This window comes from Aquarana catesbeiana, linkage group LG01 (genome assembly GCF_042186555.1).
Source record: "Aquarana catesbeiana isolate 2022-GZ linkage group LG01, ASM4218655v1, whole genome shotgun sequence".
Taxonomy (NCBI): Eukaryota; Metazoa; Chordata; class Amphibia; order Anura; family Ranidae; genus Aquarana; species Aquarana catesbeiana.
In genome coordinates, this window is record NC_133324.1 from 545105637 (window position 1) to 545128561 (window position 22925).

General features: G+C 45.3%; 1 protein-coding gene across 4 annotated transcripts in view; it reads left to right on the plus strand.

The window, feature by feature from the left end:
- The first annotated feature begins 5683 nt into the window (after positions 1-5683).
- The window catches only part of BTBD2 (BTB domain containing 2), a 239590-nt gene continuing 222348 nt past the window's right edge, over positions 5684-22925 (plus strand). Inside the window, exon 1 of one of the 4 annotated variants that reach the window (XM_073595242.1) lies at positions 5684-5703. Coding sequence is in view for 2 of the 4 variants with exons in the window: in XM_073595225.1 (XP_073451326.1) it covers positions 17003-17457 (455 nt within the window). In the remaining 2 variants the exon portion in view is untranslated. Of the gene's footprint in view, positions 5704-16975; positions 17458-22925 lie in introns of those variants that run through there. The other 3 variants (XM_073595225.1, XM_073595219.1, XM_073595234.1) reach the window with 3 other exon arrangements.

A 22925-nucleotide genomic window follows, 5' to 3' on the forward strand; every position in this document is an offset into this window, starting at 1 on the left:
GACGCTTATTTACACGTACCTATCTTTCAGCCTCATCAGAGATTCCTGTGCTTTGCAGTAGAGGAACGTCATTTTCAGTTTGTGGCTCCACCCTTCGGGCTTGCCACAGCTCCCCAAGTGTTCACAAAGGTCCTAGCACCAGTACTGGGTCTTTTAAGGGCCCAAGAGTCTTGGTGCTCGGGTATCTGGACGACCTCCTGCTCAGAGATCACTCACTACAGGCTCTAGAACAAAGCATAACCTGCACAGTGCGGTATTTGGAAAGCTTAGGCTGGGTCATAAATATCGAAAAGTCAGCCTTGAGACCAGCTCAAAGTCTGAAATATTTAGGTCTGATCCTAGATACGGTCCAAGCAAGGGTATTTTTGCCACCCTTAAGGATCTGTGCCCTGAAGGATCAGGTGCATCAGAAAAGGGGCACCAGGCAACCCTCCATTCGGCTCTGTATGAGTCTTCTAGGAAGGATGGCGTCCTCCTTCGAGGCAGTGCCCTATGCCCAGTTCCATTCCAGACCTATACAACAAGACATCTTGTTGGCTTGGAACAGAAGAGGACAAGCTCTGGATCATCCAATGTTCTTATCTTCTCGGGCACACTTAAGCCTAAACTGGTGGTTGAGGGATCAGAACCTGCGAAAGGGTAGATCCTTTCTCCCAGGAACTTGGAGAATACTGACCACAGATGCCAGTCTCTCAGACTAGGGAGCGGCCCTAGAGGGGCTCACAGCTCAGGGGAAATGGTCAAGGACAGAACAGATCCTGCCCATCAACGTCCTGGAGTTACGGGCAGTACGTCTGGCCATACGGTCCTGGACGGTGGAGCTTCAGGACTGCCCTATCAGGGTTCAGTCCGACAATGCCACTGCAGTGGCCTATATAAACCACCAAGGCGGTACCAGGAGTCGTTCAGCTCTGAAGGAGGTGAACCACATACTAGCCTGGGCAGATTCTATTGGCAATCCACATCCCGGGAGAAGAGAACTGGAAGACAGGTTTATCTCAGCCACCAGCAGATCTGCCTGGGGGAATGGTCCCTACACCCAGGGGTGTTCCAGGAAATTTGCCAGCGTTGGGGATGGCCAGAGGTTGACCTATTGGCATCCAGGTTCAACAACAAGCTACAGCAGTTTGTGTCCTGAACAAGGGATCCTCTGGCAATCAGAGCAGATGCTCTGGTAGTTCCATGGAGCCAGTACTCCCTGGTTTATGCTTTCCTTCCCGGTCCCTCTCATTCCACATTTGTTGCGCAGGATTCGGAGAGAGGGGGTTCCAGTTATTTTGGTGGCACCAGCCTGGCCCAGAAGGCCCTGCTTCCCGGAGATTGTGAGACTGAAAATAGACGGCCATGGACGCTTCCACGTTGCCCTGATATACTGTCTCAAGGTCCTATATTCCACTCCAATTTACAGTCTCTAAATTTGACAGCATGGCTATTGAAGCCAGGGTGTTGAAGGACCGTGGCATCTCGGGACCAGTGGTGTCTACCCTAGTGAATGCTAGAAAAGTTGTCACTAGGAAGATCTATCATAAGCTCTGTAAGACTTATAATGCTTGGTGTGAAAATGGCATCCTTTGAAATACATAATTGGGAGAATTCTCTCTTTTCTACAGTCAGTCAGTCACCTATGTGTCCTAGGAACTTGGTGCTGTCTGTGTTACAGAAACAACCATTTGAGCCTTTCAAGGAAATTCCATTAGACTTGCTGCACGCAAGCTAGCCTTCCTGATGACCATAACCTCGGCTAGAAGGGTGTCGGAGTTAGCGGCCCTTTCGTGCAGGGAACCATACTTGATCCTTCACCACGACAGGGTCATGTTACGGCCTGTTCCATCCTTTTTGCTAAAGGTGGTGTCAGCCTTTCATTTAAATCAGGACATTATTTTGCCTTCTTTTTTCTCTCAGCCTCATTTGGCGGAAGAGAGGACTGCATTCCTTGGACGTTGTCCAGGCAGTCAAGGTTTATTTGTCTAGATCTGCAGAGATCCGAGGATCAGACTCATTTTTTGTTTTACCAAAAGGACCCAAGAAGGGGCAGGCAGCTTCCAAGGCTTCCATTACCAATTGGGTCCGTCATTTGGTCATTCAGGCCTATGGTCTGAAACGTAAAGCTCCTCCCTTTAGGGTGAGAGCTCATTCTACCAGGGGTATAGGAACCTCCTGGGCTTTTCGCCATCAGGTATCTGGCTCAGATTTGTAAGGCTGCTACCTGGTCTTCAGTGCATACGTTCACAAAATTTTATCAAGTGGATATTCGGCTTTCGGCCACAGTGTACTGCGGGCTGCCGTATAAGGTAGGATGGCTATTGTTTGGCAGGGTGTCTCCCTCCCCTCAAGGCTATTGCTCTGGGACGTCCCAGTAGGTAATGAATATTAGCCTAACTCTGTGTTCCATGATGTATGAAAAAGAAAATAGAATTTTTTCGTCATACCTGTAAAATCCTTTTCTTTGAGTAGATCATGGGACACAGAGATCCCTCCCCTCTTTTTTGAGGATTCAGCGCTTGCTACAAAACTGATGTAATTCCTGTATGGGAGGGGTTATATAGGGGATCACTTCCTGTCTAAGACTTTGTCTACCAGTGTCCATTCAGCTAGAGATGGCGTATAACCTAGTAGGTAATGAATATTAGCCTAACTCTGTGTCTCATGATGTACTAAAAGAAAGGGATTTTACAGGTAAGTATGACGAAAAAAATCCTATTTTTGTAAATAGGGAGGAAGTTGTCCCTGGTTCAGTGTTTTGGACTTTTTCAAGTTGGGCATCCCATAATTCTCTACCTCATACAAGTTATCATCCCCTAATAAAAACAACACAAACCAAGGACTGTTTTCTGAGTTGGAGTGAATGAATGCTATGTGACTGACTGTGCAGTAGTGGGGAACCCTAACTTCAGTGACTCCTATAGGGGTAGTGCTACACATGTTTATATTTTAATAAAAGGTTCTGTTGTTTTCACTTGATGTCTAAGATTCGATTTCTATGTTAAAATATTACACTGGTTGTGCTTGCCCTGCTGAGGTGGTACGCCGTGGCAGGTAAGGGTTAACACTGCTGGCTAGGTTTCCCCAGCTTTTAAAGGAAGTACCACCCTCTGCTTGGGCAAACACATAAAAAGGAGGGAACCACCTCTTGGGGGTGCCGTAGTAAGTAAGGTTAGTAAGGTACAGTTCCAGTTTTCCCCCACCTAAGGAACAGAATGCCGCTATGGATGTGAACTACTTCTTGCACTTAACCACCCCTCTGGGAGCCAAGTCAGGGTTAGAATGTTTTGGACTTATGCCACTGCTAAATGTATTTGAGGACTTAAAAGGACTTTCTCACCTTATTAAAGGGGTTGTAAACCCTTGCCGTTTTTCACCTTAATGCATTCTATGCATTAAGGTGAAAAACATTTTTAATGCAGCAGCGCCCTCGAGCCCATCTTATACTTACCTGAGCCCCGAAATTTGCACGACGGGAACGAGCACACCAGCTCCGGCCGGTTTCTCGTGTCCTGATTGGATAGATTGATAGCATCGCAGCCATTGGCTCCCGCTGCTGTCAGTCAAATCCAATGACGTGGGGGCGGGCCTAGTCATACATTCGGCGGCTATGGGCACTGAATGATGGACTTGGGAGCACGCCCGCAAGGTAACCCCCTCATGAGAGTGCTTCTCCTAGGGGGTTATCTAATGTGGGGAGGAGCCACCGGGGGAACCCAGAAGAGGAGGTTTGGGGCCACTCTGTTCAAAACGAGCTGCACAGTGGAGGGAAGTATTATATGTTTGTTATTTAAAAAAAAAAAAAAAAGAACCCTTACAATCACTTTAAGTTATGACTACCTCCTAGGGCAATCAGGGGCACCAGTGGACTAACTAAGGGGCACGTAAGAGAAGCATATACAGGAATGTTTATTGAAGATTATCCATTAAACTGTCCATTTGTTATATTTAAACATCTTCAGTGCACAGAGTAGGTAAGTATAGGCATGTTTGTTATTTTTATTGAAAAAAAACGAGGGTTTACAACCCCTTTAACCACTTCTGGACTGCCCGCCATTGTTATACGTCGGTACGTTGACGTTGAATACCATTGTTATGGCAGCAGATAGCTGCCATAACCCTACTATTTTCTGAAACGATGGGTGATCTACTTTTTTTTTTTTTTTTGAAAATGATTTTTATTAAGATTTTATGCATAACATAACATAGAACAGGGATATGCAATTAGCGGACCTCCAGCTGTTGCACAACTACAAGTCCCATCATGCCTCTGCTTCTGGGTGTCATGCTTGTGGCTGTCAGAGTGTTGCTATGCCTCATGGGACTTGTTGTTCTGAAACAAATAGAGATCTGCTAATTGCATATCCCTGACATAGAACAACCAAACTGTGTCAACATGAGATCAGCCAGCTTCCACAACCACAAAGGGCCCAAAAAGTTACAGTGCATTTGCATATAAACCAAACTAACATAGTCCAACTGACTAAACCAGTACATTCTAACAATGTAGGATGTATCGATGGTGGGAGAGGTGCCCTCCCACTGCGTTCCGGTTGTCTCCGCCGCTTACTGGAGCACTGTGTCGAGTGAGGGAATGATGGCCCCCACTCGACTCAATGATGTTGGATGACAGAAGCGACCTCAAACGTCACTTCCCCCCAACAGCCTTAAAGGAACATTTGTTTTTTATTGGAAAAAAAAAAAACGTATACGTAAGTCATATGTAAACGGTGTTCAAACTACACATATGGGATATCGCCACGATCATTAGAGCGAGAGCAATAATTCTAGCAAGAGACCTCCTCTGTAACTCTGTAGACATTTTTAAACGTTGCCTGTGGAAATTTTTAATGGTCATAGTTTGTCACCATTCCACGAGTGGGCACAATTTTTAAGCATGACATGTTGGGTATCAATTTACTCGGCGTAAAATTTTCTTTCACACTATAAAAAAAATTGGGCTAACTACTATTTTCTTATTTTTTAATTTAAAAAAAGTGTATTTTTTCCAAAAAAATTGCGTTTGTAAGATCACTGCACAAATACGGTGTGACAGAAAGTATTGCAACGACCGCCATTTTATTCTCTAGGGTGTCTGAACAAAAAATATATATAATGTTTGGGGGATCTAAGTAGTTTTCTAGAAAAAAAAAAACTGATTTTAACTTATACACAAGTTTGAAAAATAGGCCTGGTCCTTAAGTGGTTAAGGCCAGCCTTGCATTGTACGGCAGCCTCAGCCTGCCTTTGGGGGCATTAATGATCACTTTCTCCTGGTCCTCACTTGGGCGCAGTAAGCCCCATCCACGTGCATGTGCAGGATATCATCGTCATCCTTCGCTTTAAAAAGTGAGGATCCCCTCACCCATGTCTCTCTTGTTGTTAAACCTATTCGTCATGTGCATGTACACTTTTGCTAGTTGAATCCCTAATCAAAGATACCAAGGTTTTCTACAGTGTTTTCATTTACAATATGCCTACTAGCTCATGTGCAGGATAAGCTAAATTCAAAGCATGCCTCTGGAGATAGCCGATAAAGTTACCAGTGTGCTTATATCAGCTCTCACCAGATCTTTCAAGCCCTCAAGTGGCTGTTGTCATAGCTAGTCACGTGTGCAGAACCATGGAACTGCAGGTCTAAACAGAGGCTGAGATCGTATGAGGGTGAAGCCTACCCATATATATGCTGCTATGGAGAATAGTCAGGAAAGGAAAATTATAGTAAGTATTTGAATACAACTTTCTGTTTTATTTCCGTGTTGCTGTTTCAAAATTACCCTTGCTTCCTTTAGGACTCGTTCACACTATCAGCAGAGACCTTTGCTTTTCTGCCCTGGATAAATGCAGGACACCGCTAAGGTACATAGAAAACAATTGTTTTCCAAGTACCCCATTCACAACACAACGCTGGTGTAATAAGTGGTGCAGTGAGCTGTAGAAAAATTCAGCATAAAGCAGTGCGGTGTCCTGAAATGTCCATTACACTGCTCTCTGCTGGAGCCAGCCCGGTCACTAGCCCAAACAATAAAACAAAGCATTTTACTTAACGAACTAGTTTGAACATGGCCCTAACTGTTACAGTTGCTTATGCCCTCAATATTACTGTTAAAAGTGATTGTAAAGTCTATTTTTTTTTTTCTTAAAAATAACAATTGTTATACTTACCTGCTCTGTGCAGTGGTTTTGCACAGAGCAGCCCGGATCCTCCTCTTCTTGAGCCCCTCTTTGGCTTTCCTGGCCCCTCCCTCCTGATGAGTGCCCCCACAGCAAGCAGCTTGCTATGGGGGCGCCCGGGCTCTGTGTGTTCATTCAGACACAAAGCCACAGCTAGACTCCACCCTCTCTCTCCTCATTGGCTCACTGACTTTGACAGCAGCGGGAGCCAATGGCGCTTCGCTGCTGTCTCAGTCAACGAGGAGGAGAGTCCCGGGCAGCCGAGTCTCTCGTGCAACATCGCTGGATAGAGATGGTCTCAGGTAAGTATTGGGGGGGGGGGGCTGCTGCACACAGAAGGTTTTTTATCTTAATGCATACAATGCATTAAGATAAAAATCCTTCTGCCTTTACAATCACTTTAAGCTATCAAGTGGCTAGTGTCATAGATTATCACGTGTACAACTACAACCATGGCAAATGCAGATGAAACAGAAGCTAAGATGGCAGCTTCCTTGACTGTAAAGGATTGGAGAGTTTAGTTACGCTTTAACCCACTTGATGACCAGTCCCACACCTGGTACATCGCTGGATTTCAAGTGGTTATACCCGAATGATACCAGCTGACCGCAGATCTTAACAAAGAACGGATCAGCTTTGTTCGGGTCTGTGGGCTATGGTAACCTGGAAGCGATGACCTGACATCACTTCCAGTTTACCTGGATGTAAACGGCGCCATTTTCAAAAATCAAAAGCATTTTAACACACTGATCTTGGTGTATTTAAATGCTTTTAAGGGCAGAGGAGGGACCCCAGATCTCTCCTTAAATAATATCATCACATGCCTATTACATTCCTTGTGACAGCAATAAAAGTTTTCAAAGAAAAATTAAAAGCATCAGTGTAAAAAAAATGTTTTAAAAATTAAAGTGCCCCAGTCCCCTTTTGCTTGCACGCAAAGGCGAATGCATACGTCAGTCCCGCAGGCATGCAAACAGCTATCGTTCCACATATGTAAGTTATCACTGCAAACGTCAGATCATGGGCAGTAGTTCTACCACCAGACCTCCTGTGTAAATCTAAAGTGGTAACCTGTAAAGGCTTTTAAAACATTGTCTATGGATAGTAAAATTTATGTTGTTTGTTGCCTTTGCACGGGCGTGCACAATTTTAAAGCATGACATGTTTGGTATGTATTTACCCCGCATAACATCATCTTTTATGTTTTACCAAAAATTGGGTTATGTATTTTTTTTGCTTTAAAATTTTAAAAAAGTGTATTTTTTCCTAAAAAAAATTGAGCTTGCAAAATGGCTGCACAACTACCGTGTTACATACAAAAATTGCAAAACCCACCAATTTATTCTCTAGGGCCTTGCTTTAAAAAAATATATAACGTTTGGGGGTTCTAATAAATTTTCTAGCAAAAAATACTGATTGTTACATTGTTAAATCTGTGTTATAAAGTAATCCTATTAGACTAAATTATCACACTAGACAGCGCTAATGTTGAGCAATTGAAACATGTGGCCAACAACACATAAAAAGGAAAATAATAAAACAAAAAAGTCCCTTAGAAGAAAGTCCCTTACATAGGGTAGTGATGTAAAGTTCAGGGTGTAGTTCAGATAATTATCAGGTGATCATGAAAACAGTCCTCCACATGCACCTTCCACCGATCACTACGAAATCCACCCGGTGACAGACACTCTCCCCCTAGGGGGTTAAACTCACCAGATATGGGGAGCAATAAAGCATTCAGAGTCAGCACTCTTTAACAGCAGTTTGTTGCCAACAACACTCTATGTAGGGTCACAGATTTTCAGGGCTCATAATGAATCAAAGAAAACAGAGAAAAAAGTGCACATAGCGTAATCCTGTTTATTGACTCAGAGTCCCTTCCACAAAGACAGACAGAAAACCCCCCTTCAATAAAATACGTATATCAAATAAAATCAAAAGTGAGCAATCAATCGAACAGGCAGGTAGTGTAAGTGTGTCAACTTCACCAAAAGATGTCAGCGCCGCTACACAGGAGAAGATGAATACTTCCTGGTTGTGCAGATGACTCAGGTGGAGCGCACACGTCACTTCCTACGTCGCGTTAGCCACGCCCTGACGCGTTTCATCATATCCTTGACTTCAACAGAGGGCGTCCTCTGTTGAAGTCAAGGATATGACGAAACACGTCATACAAACGCGTCAAACAAACTTCTGTTAAAGAGTGCTGACTCTGAATGCTTTATTGCTCCCCATATCTGGTGAGTTTAACCCCCTAGGGGGAGAGTGTCTGTCACCGGGTGGATTTCGTAGTGATCGGTGGAAGGTGCATGTGGAGGACTGTTTTCATGATCACCTGATAATTATCTGAACTACACCCTGAACTTTACATCACTACCCTATATAAGGGACTTTCTTCTAAGGGACTTTTTTGTTTTATGATTTTCCTTTTTATGTGTTGTTGTCCACATGTTTCAATTGCTCAACATTAGTGCTGTCTAGTGTGATAATTTAGTCTAATAGGATTACTTTATAACACAGATTTAACATTGTTATATTTGGTTTGAGACAGCTGCTTCTATTAGATTTGCTCTCTGCTTAAACAGACAAAGTGGAGTGTAATCTCATTTATTTGTTTGTGAATAATTCATAGTTGCATATTGATGTTTATTTACGTTTATGCACTTTTGAATGTTCACTTATTCTAAATATTTTAAATATTTTTATATATCTACACTTTGGGTCTGTTTAGTTGCCTGGCGCTGAGCGGTGTTTCTGCAGGTCTGGTGAAACACTTATATATTCAAACTGATTGTTACATGTAAACAAAAAGTGCCAGAAAAGGCATTTTTTTTAATGCAGAAGAGACATACTATTACATTAAAGCGGAGTTCCACCCAAAAGTGGAAGTTCCACTTTAAGGACTCCTCACCCCCTTACATGCCACATTTGGCATGTCATTTTTTTGGGGGGGGGAGTGGGTACCTTATTTTGACAGGTACCCAGCTCCCACTCAAGCGGAAGTTCTCCTCTCCCCCATCCTCCCTGCAATCTTCTTGGACATGTCACAGGTCCCAGAAGATTGGCCGGCCATACAGGTACATCGTGACTCGCGCATGCGCAGTGCGCACTTGGCTGTGAAGCCACAAGCTGTCACAGCCGGGTGTCCACTCTTGTGATGCCGGCGACGGAGAGAGGCGAGGGAGAGAACCCAGGGTTCGGGCGGCTGCATCGCTGGATCCTGGGACAGGTGTGTGTTTATTAACCTCCCTAGCTGTAATTTCGGGTGTGGCTCGGGGTGAATTTTCATTACCAAAAGCAGTAACCCCGAGCCACACTCGGGATTGCATTGCGGGATCCAGGCAAAGTTACTTACCTTGTCCCCATGATCCTGCGATGTCCCCCCGCTGTGTCTGCGGGCTGTGTCCTCAGATCGATCTATCACTGTGCCGGGCTTCATTCCCTGCGAGCGTTGCGACGCACGGGGATGGAGCCCGGCACCAAATTCAAAAAGTGAAAAAAACATAATACAGTATACTGTAATCTTACTGATTACATTTCTGTATCAAATAATTTCACCTCTCTTTTGTCCCTAATGCTTTGTCCAGTGTCTGCATGTAGTTTTATATTATCTACACTGTTCTTTCTGCCTGGAAACTTGAGATTGTCCATAGCAACCAAAAAGTGTACATTTACGTCAAAAGCAGTTTTAGGCCAGCTAGAAAACAGTGATAGTAAATTAGAACACTTGCAGAATTGAACAATAGTGATTTGTGGAGAAATTCGTCACCAAACACTGAAAGTAATGACAGCGACAATTCTGCAACTGAGCAAATTTCAGTGTTTTTGATTTGATTACATTATTGAATAAATATTATTATTATTATATTATTTGTTATAATTATTTATAGTTATTTATTATATTATAATTTATGATTTTGTGTTTTAAACTTTATTATACCCGGGATGTCTAATAGACTCTTGTTTTGAACAGATTTAAGTGAGTTATTCCTAAGAATTACAGGCCTACAATATAAAACACCAAATTTTCATGCGAAACATTGTGAAATAATCATACCGCCAGGGAGGTTAAAAGTCAGCTGCTGACTTTTAATAAACAGAAAAAAGGACTGGAACTCCGCTTTAACATCTTACCTGCCTGTCAGCACTGTATGCTCAGTGTACAATTTTGAAGTTTGCTGAGATGAATGAACTCCTAAGTAATGTCATCTCGGCTTGGCCAATCAAAGATTGCTGAAGATCAGAACCTGGAAAAAGACCGCCCGAAGATGTCGGGGTCCTGTAATGTCCAAGACACTGCAAGGCTGCAGTGGAGGTGTGTATAGTTCTGCTGTATGGTAAAACATTGTCAGCAAGATAGGAAGTGAAGCTAATGCCCTGTACACACGAGTGGACTTTTCGACTGGACTGGTCCGATGGACCGAATTCGTCAGACAATCCGACCGTGTGTGGGCTTCATCGGACTTCCGACGGACTTTAGATTTGAAACGTTTCAAATCTTTCCGCCAGTCCCAGTTGCTATCGGGAAGTCCGTTCGTCTGTATGCTGGTCCGACGGACCAAATACAATGCAAGGGCAGCTATAGCACCTGCCCGCAAGAATGTTTCCAGCGCGAGGATCGCGCTGGTTCTTGGCGACAGGGTACTGTGCATCTCGCGCTCGCTGCAATAGGAAAAACACATTTTCCTATTGCAGCAAGCGCGAGAAAGAGGCGACAATGTCCCTTAGGTCTGGTATGGATTTTAATGGGACCCCCCTACACCGAAAAAAACGGCATGGGGGTTCCCCCAAGATCCATAACAGACCCTTATCCGAGCACGCAGCCCGGCCAGTCAGGAAAGAGCACCCCCCCTTCCTGAACCCTACTAGGCCGCATGCCTACTAGGCACCCTGCGGCCCCCCCACCCCAAAGCACCTTGTGCCCATGTTGATGAGGACAAGGGCCTCTTCCCAACAACCCTGGCCGTTGGTTGTCTAGGATCTGCGGGCGGGGGGCTTATCCGAATCCGGGAGCCCCCTTTAATAAGGGGGCTCCCAGATCCTAGCCCCCCACCCTATGTGAATGAGCATGGGGTACATCATACCCCTACCCATTCACCTGGGGAAAAAAGTGTCAATAAAAAAAACACACTACACAGGTTTTTAAAGACATTTATTAGGCAGCTCCGGGGGTCTTCTTCCAACTTCGGGGGATCTCTTCCGAATTCTCCGCTCTCTCTGGCCTCTTCTCCTGGTGTCCGGTTCTTCTCCCACTCTCCGGTCTCTTCTTTGCTTCTTCTCCTGCTCTCCGGTTCTTCTGCCGGGCTCCTCCGCTATCTTCTGCTCTTTTGCCGCTCTCTTGCTAGTGGTGGCCCGGTCTTCTCCATCGTCTTCTTCCCTCTTCTCTTCTTCCGATGTTGACACGACGCTCTCTCCCGCTGTAATGCCGTGTGCGAGGTGCACAAAGACTTATATAGGCACCGGGTGATGTCACCCGGTGACCCCGCCCCTTATGAAGTCACAGTTCCGGGGCATGCTGGGACTATGCTGTCATAAGGCCTATATAAGTCGTTGCGCACCTCGCACACGGCATTACAGTGGGAGAGAGCGTTGTGTCAACTTCGGAAGAAGAGAAGAGGGAAGAAGACGGTGGAGAGGACCGGGCCACTGGGCCACAGCTAGCAAGAGAGCGGCAAAAGAGCAGAAGATAGCGGAGGAGCCCGGCAGAATAACCGGAGAGCGGGAGAAGAAGTGGAGAAGAGGCCGGAGAGCGGGAGAAGAACCGGACACCGGGAGAAGAGGCCGGCGAGCGGGAGAAGAACCGGACACCGGGAGAAGAGGCCGGAGAGAGCAGAGAAGTCGGAAGAGACCCCCGAAGTCGGAAGAAGACCCCCGGAGCTGCCTAATAAATGACTTTAAAAACTTGTGTAGTGTGTTTTTTTATTGACACATTTTTCCCCAGGTGAATGGGTAGGGATACGATGTACCCCATACTCATTCACATAGGGCGGGGGGCCGGGATCTGGGGGCTTATTAAAGGGGGCTTCCGGATTCCGATAAGCCCCTCGCCCGCAGACCCCGACAACCAACGGCCAGTGTTGTCGGGAAGAGGCCCTTGACCTCATCAACATGAGGACAAGGTGCTTTGGGGTGGGGGGGCAGGGCGCACCCCCCCTTCCCCAAAGCACCCACCCCCCCATGTTGAGGGCATGGGGCCTGGTACGGTTCAGGAGAGGGCGCCCGCTCGTCCCCACCTCCTTTTCTGACCGTCCGGGCTGCGTGCTCAGATAAGGGTCTGATATGGATTTTGGGGGAACCCCCATGCCGTTTTTTTCGGCGTAGGGGGTTCCCCTTAAAGTCCATACCAGACCTGAGGGCCTGGTATGCTCCGCGACGAGGCTCGCAAGGTGTCAATCTCGCCAATAAAAGCGGCGAGGTTGACTTCCCTTTCTAGTCCCATTGTACTTCATCACGTTCAAAATGAACGTGTGTGGGCAAGTCCGGAAGTCCGCCGTAACTCCGTCGGGAAGACCATCGGACCTATTCTGCCGGAAAGTCCGGTCATGTGTGGGCGAGTCCATTCGTTTGGTAAGTCCGTCGGAAGTCCGCTGGAAAACTCCGCTCGTATGTACGCGGCATAAGGCCTCATGCACACTGAGGCTGTTAAACGGACGTTCAGTGGCAGTTGGACGTTTTTTTCAACTGCCCCTGAACTCATTCAATGTTATCCTATGTGACCATGTACACAGTCTCGTTTACAGTCATTTTTAGGCACTTGCGTTTAACAGCCTTTCATTGAAGGCAAAAAAGTTCAGAGTTCAGACGCCAAAGATTTCCACGTTTCAGACGCCAAGCGTTTTCGTTTATAAGCGTTTTTAAAGGTGCCCCTTTTTTTTACATTAAAAATCTCAAAAATTATGGCAAATGATGAAAAACCATTAGAATAATATTTTAAAAACGTGTAATTGCTTGCAATGATTCATAGACTATATACCCTAATGAGCCCTTGATCCAATCCAATACACCACTAGCATTGCTGTTATCCGAAGTATAATTGGAATTTGACCCATATGTTAGACTTGAACAAGGAACTTGTGGCAGGTGACGTGGCAAGTGGACAATCCACAATTTGTGGCAGGTGACATGGCAAGTGACAATCTGCAACGTGGCAGATGACAATCCGCAACTTGTGGCAGGTGACGTGGCAAGTGACAATCCGCAACATGTGGCAGGTGACAATCCGCAACATGTGGCAGGTGACGTGGCAAGTGGAAAATCCACAACTTGTGGCAGGTGACGTGGCAAATAACAATCCGCAACTTGTGGCAGGTGACGTGGCAAGTGGACAATCCACAACTTGTGGCAGGTGACGTGGCAAGTGTACAATCCGCAACTTGTGGCAGGTGACGTGGCAAATGACAATCCGCAATGTGTGGCAGGTGACGTGGCAAGTGACAATCTGCAACTTGTGGCAGGTGACATGGCAAATGGACAATCTGCAACTTGTGGCAGGTGACGTGGCAAATGGACAATCCACAACTTGTGGTAGGTGACGTGGCAAGTGACAATCTGCAACATATGGCAGATGACAATCCGCAAAATGTGGCAGATAGCAATCCGCAACTTGTGGCAGGTGACGTGGCAAGTGACAATCTGCAACATGTGGCAGGTGATGCGGCAAGTGACAATCCGCAACATGTGGCAGGTGACGTGGCAAGCGAACAGTCCGCAACTTGTGGCAGGTGATGTGGCAAGTGGACAATCTGGAACTTGTGGCAGGTGACGTGGCAAGTGGACAATCCACAACTTGTGGCAGGTGACGTGGCAAGTGGACAGTCCGCAACTTGTGGCAGGTGACGTGGCAAATGACAGTCTGCAACTTGTGGCAGGTGACATGGCAAGTGACAATCTGCAACTTGTGGTAGGTGACGTGGCAAGTGGACAATCTGCAACTTGTGTCAGGTGACGTGGCAAGTGGACAATCCACAACTTATGGCACGTGACGTGGCAAATGACAATCCACTTGCCGACCTGCCGTCGTAGTTATATGGCGGCAGGTCGGCTCTATTGCGCAAATTGCCGTAGGTGTATGTCGCTTTGTGCAATAGATACAGTGGGCACGCGCCCGTGGCGATGGAGCCAATGAGCGTGGCCCGCGGCCGCGATGTCTGCCGGCCACCTGCGATTGCTCCACAGAGAGCCAGAACGGGGATCTGTCAATGTAAACAAACAGATCCCTGTTCTGTCAGGGGAGTACAGAGTGATCGTCTGTTCCTAGTGATTAGGAACAGCGATCTCTCTGTACTCCCAGTCAGTCCCCTCCCCCCCACAGTTAGAAACACCTCCCAGGGAACACATTTAACCCCTTGTTTGCCCCCTAGTGTTAACCCCTTCTTTGCCAGTGTCATTTATACAGTATTCAGTGCATTTTTATAGCACTGATCGCTGTATAAATGTCACTGGTCCCAAAAAAGTGTCCGATCTGTCCGCCTCAATGTCGCAGTCCCGCTAAAAATTGCTGATCACCGCCATTACTAGTAAAAAATAAATAAAAAATTAAAAATGCCATACATCTATCCCCTATTTTGTAGACGCTATAACTTTTGCGCAAACCAATCAATATACGCTTATTGTGATTTTTTTTACCAAAAATATGTAGAAGAATATATATCGGCCTAAACTTATGAAGACATTTGTTTTTTTGGGGGGGATATTTATTATTATTATAACAAAAAGTAAAAAAAATTTTTTTTTTCAAAATTGTTGGTCTTTTTTGTTTATAGCACAAAAAATAAAAACTGCAGAGGTGATCAAATACCATCAAAAACACTATTTGTGGGAAAAAGAAATGACAATTTTGTTTGGGTACAACGTCACACGGCCGCGCAATTGTCAGTTAAAGCAACGCAGTGCCGTATCCCAAAAAAAATGGCCTGGTCATTAAGGGCGTAAACCCTTCTGGGGCTGAAGTGGTTAAACTAATACTTTGTTGAAGCACCTTTTGATTCTATTACAGCACTCACCCTGTAGGCCAGCGAATGAGAAGTGTGTAATAAAAAGTGGGAACTGCCGCAGTTAGACCCCTTGCACACTGGGGCGGTTTGCAGGCGGTATTGCGCTAAAAATACCGCCTGCAAACCACCCCTAAACAGCCTCTGCTGTTTGTTCAGTGTGAAAGCCCGATGGGCAGGGCGGTGAAAAAAGTCCTGCAAACTGCTTTTTTGGAGCTGTGAAGGAGCGGTGTATTCACCGCTCCTGCCCATTGAAATCAATGGGACAGCGCGGCTATATAACGGCAATACCGCGGCTATAGCCGCGCTGTACGAGGGATTTTAACCCTTTTTCGGCCGCCAGCGGGGGTTAAAACCGCACCGCTAGCGGCCGAATACCGCTGCAAGAAATACGGTACAGCAGCGATAAAAATAGCGCTGTTGTACCGCCGACGCCCCCACCGCCCCAGTGTGAAAGGGGCCTTAGGGTGGTTCCAGTTTTGTATTTTTGTGGCAAGATTGGGATATCTGATATATTCATGGTATTAGTTATATAATTAGTTATATAAAATAGCAGAGTCCACAACATTTGCTGTATTAAAGCTGCTCTTCAGTAATTTTTTCATCTTTCCATCTATTAAATCTTCTGCCCTTGTCGTTTTAACTTTGGACAGTAAAACATTTTTTTCTGCCAGTAAATACCTTATACAGCCCACTTCCTGTTTCTTGTCTGGTCATTAGCCTAGACTTATGACATCATGCACACCTCTCTCACTCACGTGAGAGTTTGCCAGGAAGGGAGGGGGGGTGAGTCATAAGAGGGCCAATGAGTGCTGCAGAGCTGGAGGTGTGTTTGTGTAAATCCAGGAAGTGAACAGGCAGCATCTTCAGCTGCCCACAGTTAAAATGGATGCAGCCAGACTTGATGGAGGGAGATTTCTGCAGTACCTTGGTTTACGAGTAACACGGTTAACGAGCGCTTTGAAAGACAAGCAAGTTTTTTCTTTTTTAAATCCTGATTCGGTTTGCGAGTGTTGTCTTGCAAAACGAGCAGAATTCAAGCTAATGGGGTGTGCAGTACCGCATTTGGCCAGGGGTGCCGGTGACACCTGGAACGGTTAGGAGCCGTTCGGAAATACTCAGAATCACTCAGAAATACTCCGTTCCCGAGTTCAGCCGAGCTGTCCCCGAGTATTTCCGAGGCTCTCCGGCGCCCCAACCTCTGGTCACATGCGGTATTGCAATAGACATCAATGCGGAACAAATTATCTATGCTTCAATTGGCTTCTATGGGGAAACTCACTTTGATATACAAGTGCTTTGGATTACAAGCATTCTCCTGGAATGAATTATGCTTGTAATCCAAAATGCCACTGTATTGGCAAGTACAGAATCACAGTACATATAAAATAATATGCAAAGTGGTTGGAGGGAAGCTTCAGAACGGCAAAAATGCTTTTTACAGATTATGTGAGCAGACTGCAGTTCCTCTTTAAATACACGGCTCACAGACAAAAGATTATTAACCAGATGACTGCCAATGAAAAAAATGGCTCGCCTAAGGACAAATAAAAACCATCTTTTGCCAGTCCATACTGTAGGAAAGAGTGAACGTGAGAAGTTTGTTGGAAGCGCCAATCAGCGCGCTCTGCCTTTGAACACGTGATCCAAGATGGCGCCTGGAAGACAAACAGGAACTAAACAAAGTGCCCGCAGTTTTGGAGCTCGAAGCCGTCACTTTCCTCGTCCAATGAACAGGCCCGATCATTCCCATCGCTCGTAGTCAAGGTCACAAGTTCCACCCATCTACTGTTTTAAGTCAATCTGATGCCTGCGCTTTTCCCGTTGCCATAGCAATTTTAGGGCCACACCGCCCCATGCGTCGCTGCTGCCCGCTTTTATTTGTGAACAGTGGTTGGGAGCTTCCAGCTATATCCGCCTCCAGCCGCCCACAGGAGCCTCCCCCATCCAAGATGGCGGCGGGTGGGAATGGTGGCCTTTCGTTCTCCGGTGTGGTGAGCAACAGCGCCCCTAGCAATCGCGGTGGGACCGTGTCCACTTCGTACAACTACAGCGGAGGGGCAGCGGTTTCCTCTCCGGGGAACCAAACTGCATCGGCAGCGTCTTCTGCCGGGGCCTCGCCTCCAGCGGCTCCGCCTCCGCCTCTACCTGCGGCTGCCGGCCTCCTGCACAGAGAGCCCGTCTATAACTGGCAAGCCACTAAGACCACGGTGCGGGAACGCTTCACTTTTCTGTTTAACAACGAGGTGCTGAGTGACGTGCATTTCCTAGTCGGGAAAGGACTGGGCAGTCAGCGGATACCCGCTCATAGGTACAGAATCCTCCGGCTTCCAATACTACATTCTAGGCTTGTCACACCCACTCTGACTGCACAAGGCTGGGGTGACAAACACACACAGGGGGTCTGCATGCTGCTCATTGTGTTTGTGGATTACACAACTTCCTTCCATGTGCTCATGTCAAGGCAATTTACCACACCTCTGAAATGCGATCTGCAGTGGATCTCTTTTTAGGGGACCGTGAATAGGCAGCTGGGACATGATAGGTCGCTTTCCCATTGCCTGTTTTAACCCTGCGTTGTGCTACAAATGGGTGTGGTTGAGGTGCTACCTCCCCCTTTATGCTTGAAATGTGTCCCAGTCGGCAGCAATAACGTTTGTCGAGTGCAACATCAGCATGCGTACAACTCCATCCTCAGGGGTGCTGCTGCAGCTTAACCACTTCAGCCCTGGAAGGATTTACCCTCTTCCTGACCAGGCCAATTTTTTGTGATACGGCACTGTCGCTTTAACTGGCAATTGTGTGACACTGTATCCAAACACTTTATTTCCCCCCACAATTTATTTATTTATTTTTTTTTATGGCATTTGATCACCTCTGTGCTTATTTTTTTGCTCTTTAAACAAAAAAGTGATAATTTCCCCCAAAAAAGAAAGAATAGTGTTTTTTTTTTTTTTTCTGCGATAAAACATTTCCAAAAAGAAAAAATGTATTCTGCTTCATATATTTGGTCAAACAAATTGCAATAAGCGTATATTGATTGGCTTGCCCAAAAGTTATCGCGCCTACAAAATGGGGGATAGATTTTTGGCTTATTTATTTATTAGTAATTGCGGCGGTCAGATCAGACACCTAACTGACATTTTTGACACTTTTTTTTTTTTTTTGGCCAGCGACATTATTACAGTAATCCAGTGCTAAAAAATGTGCGCTGACATTGTACTAATGACACTAGATGGGAAGGGGTTAACATCAGGGTCAATCAAGGGGTTAAATGTGTTCCCTCAGTGTTTGTTCTAACTGGGGGACTGTGTGACTGGGGAAACACACAGATCTGTCTTCCTGCATAGCAGAAAGACAGGATCTGTGTGATCTGCCTTGTTTTACACAGGCACATGCCCGTTCTGTCACTATGGGGAAAGATCGCAGGTGGCTCTAAGTCCGCCGGACCTGCTCATTGGCTCACCCGCTGGCCAATGGGAGCTAGCGATGCATACTAGCACATTTTGACTTACTGACTGTGCCTATTCCTCTTTTTATGAGGTTTACTACTATTTGTTTTTACTCTCTAATCCAAAGGCTGATTGACCCCCCCCCCCCTTTTTTTTTTTTTTTTTTTTGAACATGTGACCAGCAGCAGAATACTAGAAACCTGCTCCTGCATGTTTCCCTGCAGACAGGCTGGGAAGGAGCTGGGTCATGTGACAGATGTACATTTTTTAGAAAAAAAAGTGTGTACAGTGGAACCTCGAATTACAAGCATAATCCATTCCAGGAGCATGCTCGTAATCCAATGTACCCGCATATCAAATTGAGTTTTCCCATTGAAGTCAATGGAAATGAAAATAATTAGTTCCGCATTGACTTCAATGGGATGAAATACCGTATGCGGCCAGAGGTGGGGGGTGCTGGAGAGCCTCGGAAGCGGGTGAAAAGGCACGAGGGACACTTCGTCTGACCTCGGAAAGACTCCCTTCACTAGCCTTTCCGAGGTTTGCCGAGGTCAGCCAAACTGTTATCTGTCCTTTCCGTGCATCTCCAAACAACGCTGATCGGCGACTTTCGGTTCTGCTCTGCTCCGGCGCCCCCCCACCTCAGGCCAAAAGCAGTACTGCACAATGCTTTTGGCCTGAATCCTGCTCGTTTTGCCGGACAACACTCAGAGTCAGGATTTTTAGAAATACAGTGCTCGGTTTGCGAAACGCTCGTTAACCGCGCTACTCGCAAACCGAGGTTCCACTGTGTGTGTATGTGTGTGTTATATATAAATTAAACAGTGAGGCTGATTTACTAAAGACAAATCTACCGTACACTTGCTCCACAGCTTAGTAAATAAGGAAAAGTTTCATTTTGCAAAGAATACTCAATCACATGCAAGGAAAATAAAAAAACATAATTTTTGCTTGCACATTAATGAGTTATAGAAATCGGCAGCGCTTCTCCTCAGATCTAGAGCAAATGTACTTGCAGCGCACAGAATATTTTGTCTTTAGTAAATCAACCTGCCTTTGTGTTTTAGTATCCCTTTAACTGAACAAGCTAGAAGCTGATTGGATACTATGCAGTTCTGCTCCAGATTCTGTCTGCCCTAGTTTTAGTCTAGGTTCGAACTGATGCTGAGTTGAATCTGTTTTTCTGGGCAATTTTGAGAAGCTCCAGTGCGAGTTGATTTGGTTCAGATACAACTCGAATGCGTTTTTGCTGCGATTTGGATGCAGCTGCGATCTCTCTATATGGTCCAGGGATGTGGGGTGAGGAACAGGGCAAGATTTGCACAAAATGTGTTGGAATTGTTACAGTAGAACAGATAAGTGATCTGCATGATGTTTCCATTCAAGTCTATGGAATTACAAATTGCAAGCTTGTACAGGACCCCTTTTAAGGCTCCATGCACACTAGCATTTTTTTTTTTTTTCCTGGTCCTAGACGTTGAAGCTCAAAAACACTAATAGCCTAAAGTAGTGTGCATGGACACATAGGATAACACGATTTAGCTTCTAGGAGCTTAAAAAAAACGCTAGTGCGCGTGGAACCTATAATCGCATCAGAGTCACACTGCATGTATGTGAACGGCCTCCATAGAAGCTTGTTATTTCACTTTTACGATTCCCTGTGTTCTGGAACGTATCAGAAATCACATCAGTGTGAACCAGGGTTTAGTAAATCTCCCCCACTGTTTTGCTAACTGTATGCAGAGCATACAAGGTGGTGATAGTATTTATTCAGTGCAATATATGTATGTATATATGTGTTCATAAAGTAGTCCTTTAAGGTGGCCTTTATACCTATGTATTATACTAACATACAGTTACAGTAAAGTACGTATTAAAGCAGTGCATGGTGTGTCACTTCTCTGTGCAGTAGTTTTTATTGGCATTCGTTTTGAACGGTACCCCAATGCAGAAGTACAGTAGGTGCTGATGGACCTGCACTGCAGTGAAAAAAAATAGCTTCTGGTCCAGTTTTTGTTGTGCTCTGATGTCTGACTCATACAAATTGTTGCAAGAGGGCCATGCTGCATAAATTCAGGGGTAATTCTATACTAAAGAAACACACGGGCAGCCTGTCGAGCAATGACAGGCTGCAATATGTAACGGCTGTATGCTGATCTATGCACAATTGATCAGTACTTGTGTATCGGAATGTATATACTTACTTGAATGCAGACTGTGTTTGGGGCAGCACATACAGTTGTGCTCATAAGTTTACATACCCTGGCAGAATTTGATTTCTTGGCCATTTTTCAGAGAATATGAATGATATTACAAAAACATTTTTCACTCATTGTAGTGTTTGGCTGAAGCCATTTATTATCCATCAACTGTTTACTCTTTTTAAATCATTATGGCAACAGAAACTACCCAAATGTCCCTGATCAAAAGTTTACATACCCTGGTGATTTTGGCCTGATAACACGCACACAAATTGACACAAAGGGGTTTGAATGGCTATTAAAGGTAACCATCCTCACCTGTGATCGGTTTGCTTGTAATTAGTGTGTGTGTGTATATAAAAGGTCAATGAGTTTCTGGACTCCTGACAGACCCTTGCATCTTTCATCCAGTGCTGCACTGACGTTTCTGGATCGTGAGGCATGGGGAAAGCCAAAGAATTGTCAAAGGATCTGTGGGAAAACGTAGTTGAACTGTATAAAGCAGGAAAGGGATATAAAAAGATTGCCAATCAGCAGTGTTGAAACTCTAATCAAGAAGTGGAAAATGAGGTGTTCTGTTGAAACCAAACCACGGTCAGGTAGCCCAACTAAAATTTCAGCCACAACTGTCAGGAAAATTGTTTGGGATGTAAAGATTAACCCACAAATAACTTCAGGTGAAAGACAGGACTCTCTGAAAACACAATAAGGAGCCACTTGAAGAAAGATGGGCTGCATGGTCGAGTCGCCAGAAGAAAGTCATTACTACGCAAATGCCACAAATTATCCTGCTTACAATATGCCAAACAGCACAGAGACAAGCCTCAAACCTTCTGGCACAAAGTCATTTGGAGTGATGAGACCAAAATTGAGCTTTTTGGCCATAAACGCTTCATTTGGAGAAGGGTCAACAAGGCCTATGATGAAAGGTACACCATTCCTACTGTGAAACACGGAGGTGGATCGCTGATGTTTTGGGGATATGTGAGCTACAAAGGCACAGGAAATTGGTCAAAATTGATGGTAAGATGAATGCAGTATGTTCTCAAAAAATACTGGAGGAACATTTGCATTCATCAGCCGGGAAGCTGCGCATGGGACGTAATTGGACACTCCAACATGACAATGATCCAAAACATAAGGCCAAGTCGACCTGTCATTGGCTACATCAGAATAATGTGAAGGTTCTGGAGTGGATATCTGTCTCCTGACCTCCAATATCATTGAGCCATTCTGGGGAGATCTCAAACGTGCAGTTCGTGCAAGACAGCCCAAGAATTTACAGGAACTGGAGGCTTTTTTTGCCAAGGGGAATGGGCAGCTTTACTATCTGAGAAGATAGAGAGCCTCAGAGCCACAGTTTCGGAGGCCATGAAATGTCCCCGAAATGACTTGGGACGATACCTTCGGGTGTCTACTTTCCAAAATGGGGTCATTGGGGGGGGGGGGGTTGTGCTATCTGGACATTTCAGGGCCTCCGAAACTGTGATGGGTAGTGCGGAGTGAAATTGCCATTCTCCGCCCTTAGAAAGCCTGAAGGCGGTGACTGGTTTTCCGAGTCGTGTACATGGCTAGGCTCCCAAAAAGTCTCACGTGTGGTATCACCGTACTCGGGAGAAGCAGTAGAATGTATTTTGGCATGTAATTTCACATATGCCCATGGCATATTTGAGCAATAGATCATTTAGTGACAACTTTGTGCCAAAAAAAAAAAGTTTGTAATTTTCCCGCAACTTGTGGCAAAATATAAAATATTCCATGGACTCAACATGCCTGTCAGCAAATAGCTTGGGGTGTCTACTTTCCAAAAAGGGGTCTTTGGGGGGGGGGGGTGAACTGTCCTGCCATTTTATTAACAGTAGAAGCTTATGTCCCACATCACCCACTCTTCTAACCATTTGAAGATAAAGCCCTTTCTGACACTTTGTTTACTTAAGAAAATATATATATTTTTTTTAACTAGAAAATTAATTTGAACCCCCAAACTTATTTTTTTTTTTTTTTAAAGCAAAAGCCCTACAGATTAAAATGGCGCGGGTGTTGCAATTTTTTTTTTTCACACAGTATTTGCGCAGCAATTTTTCAAATGCATTTTTTTGGGGGAAAAAAAACTTCTTTTTTTTTTT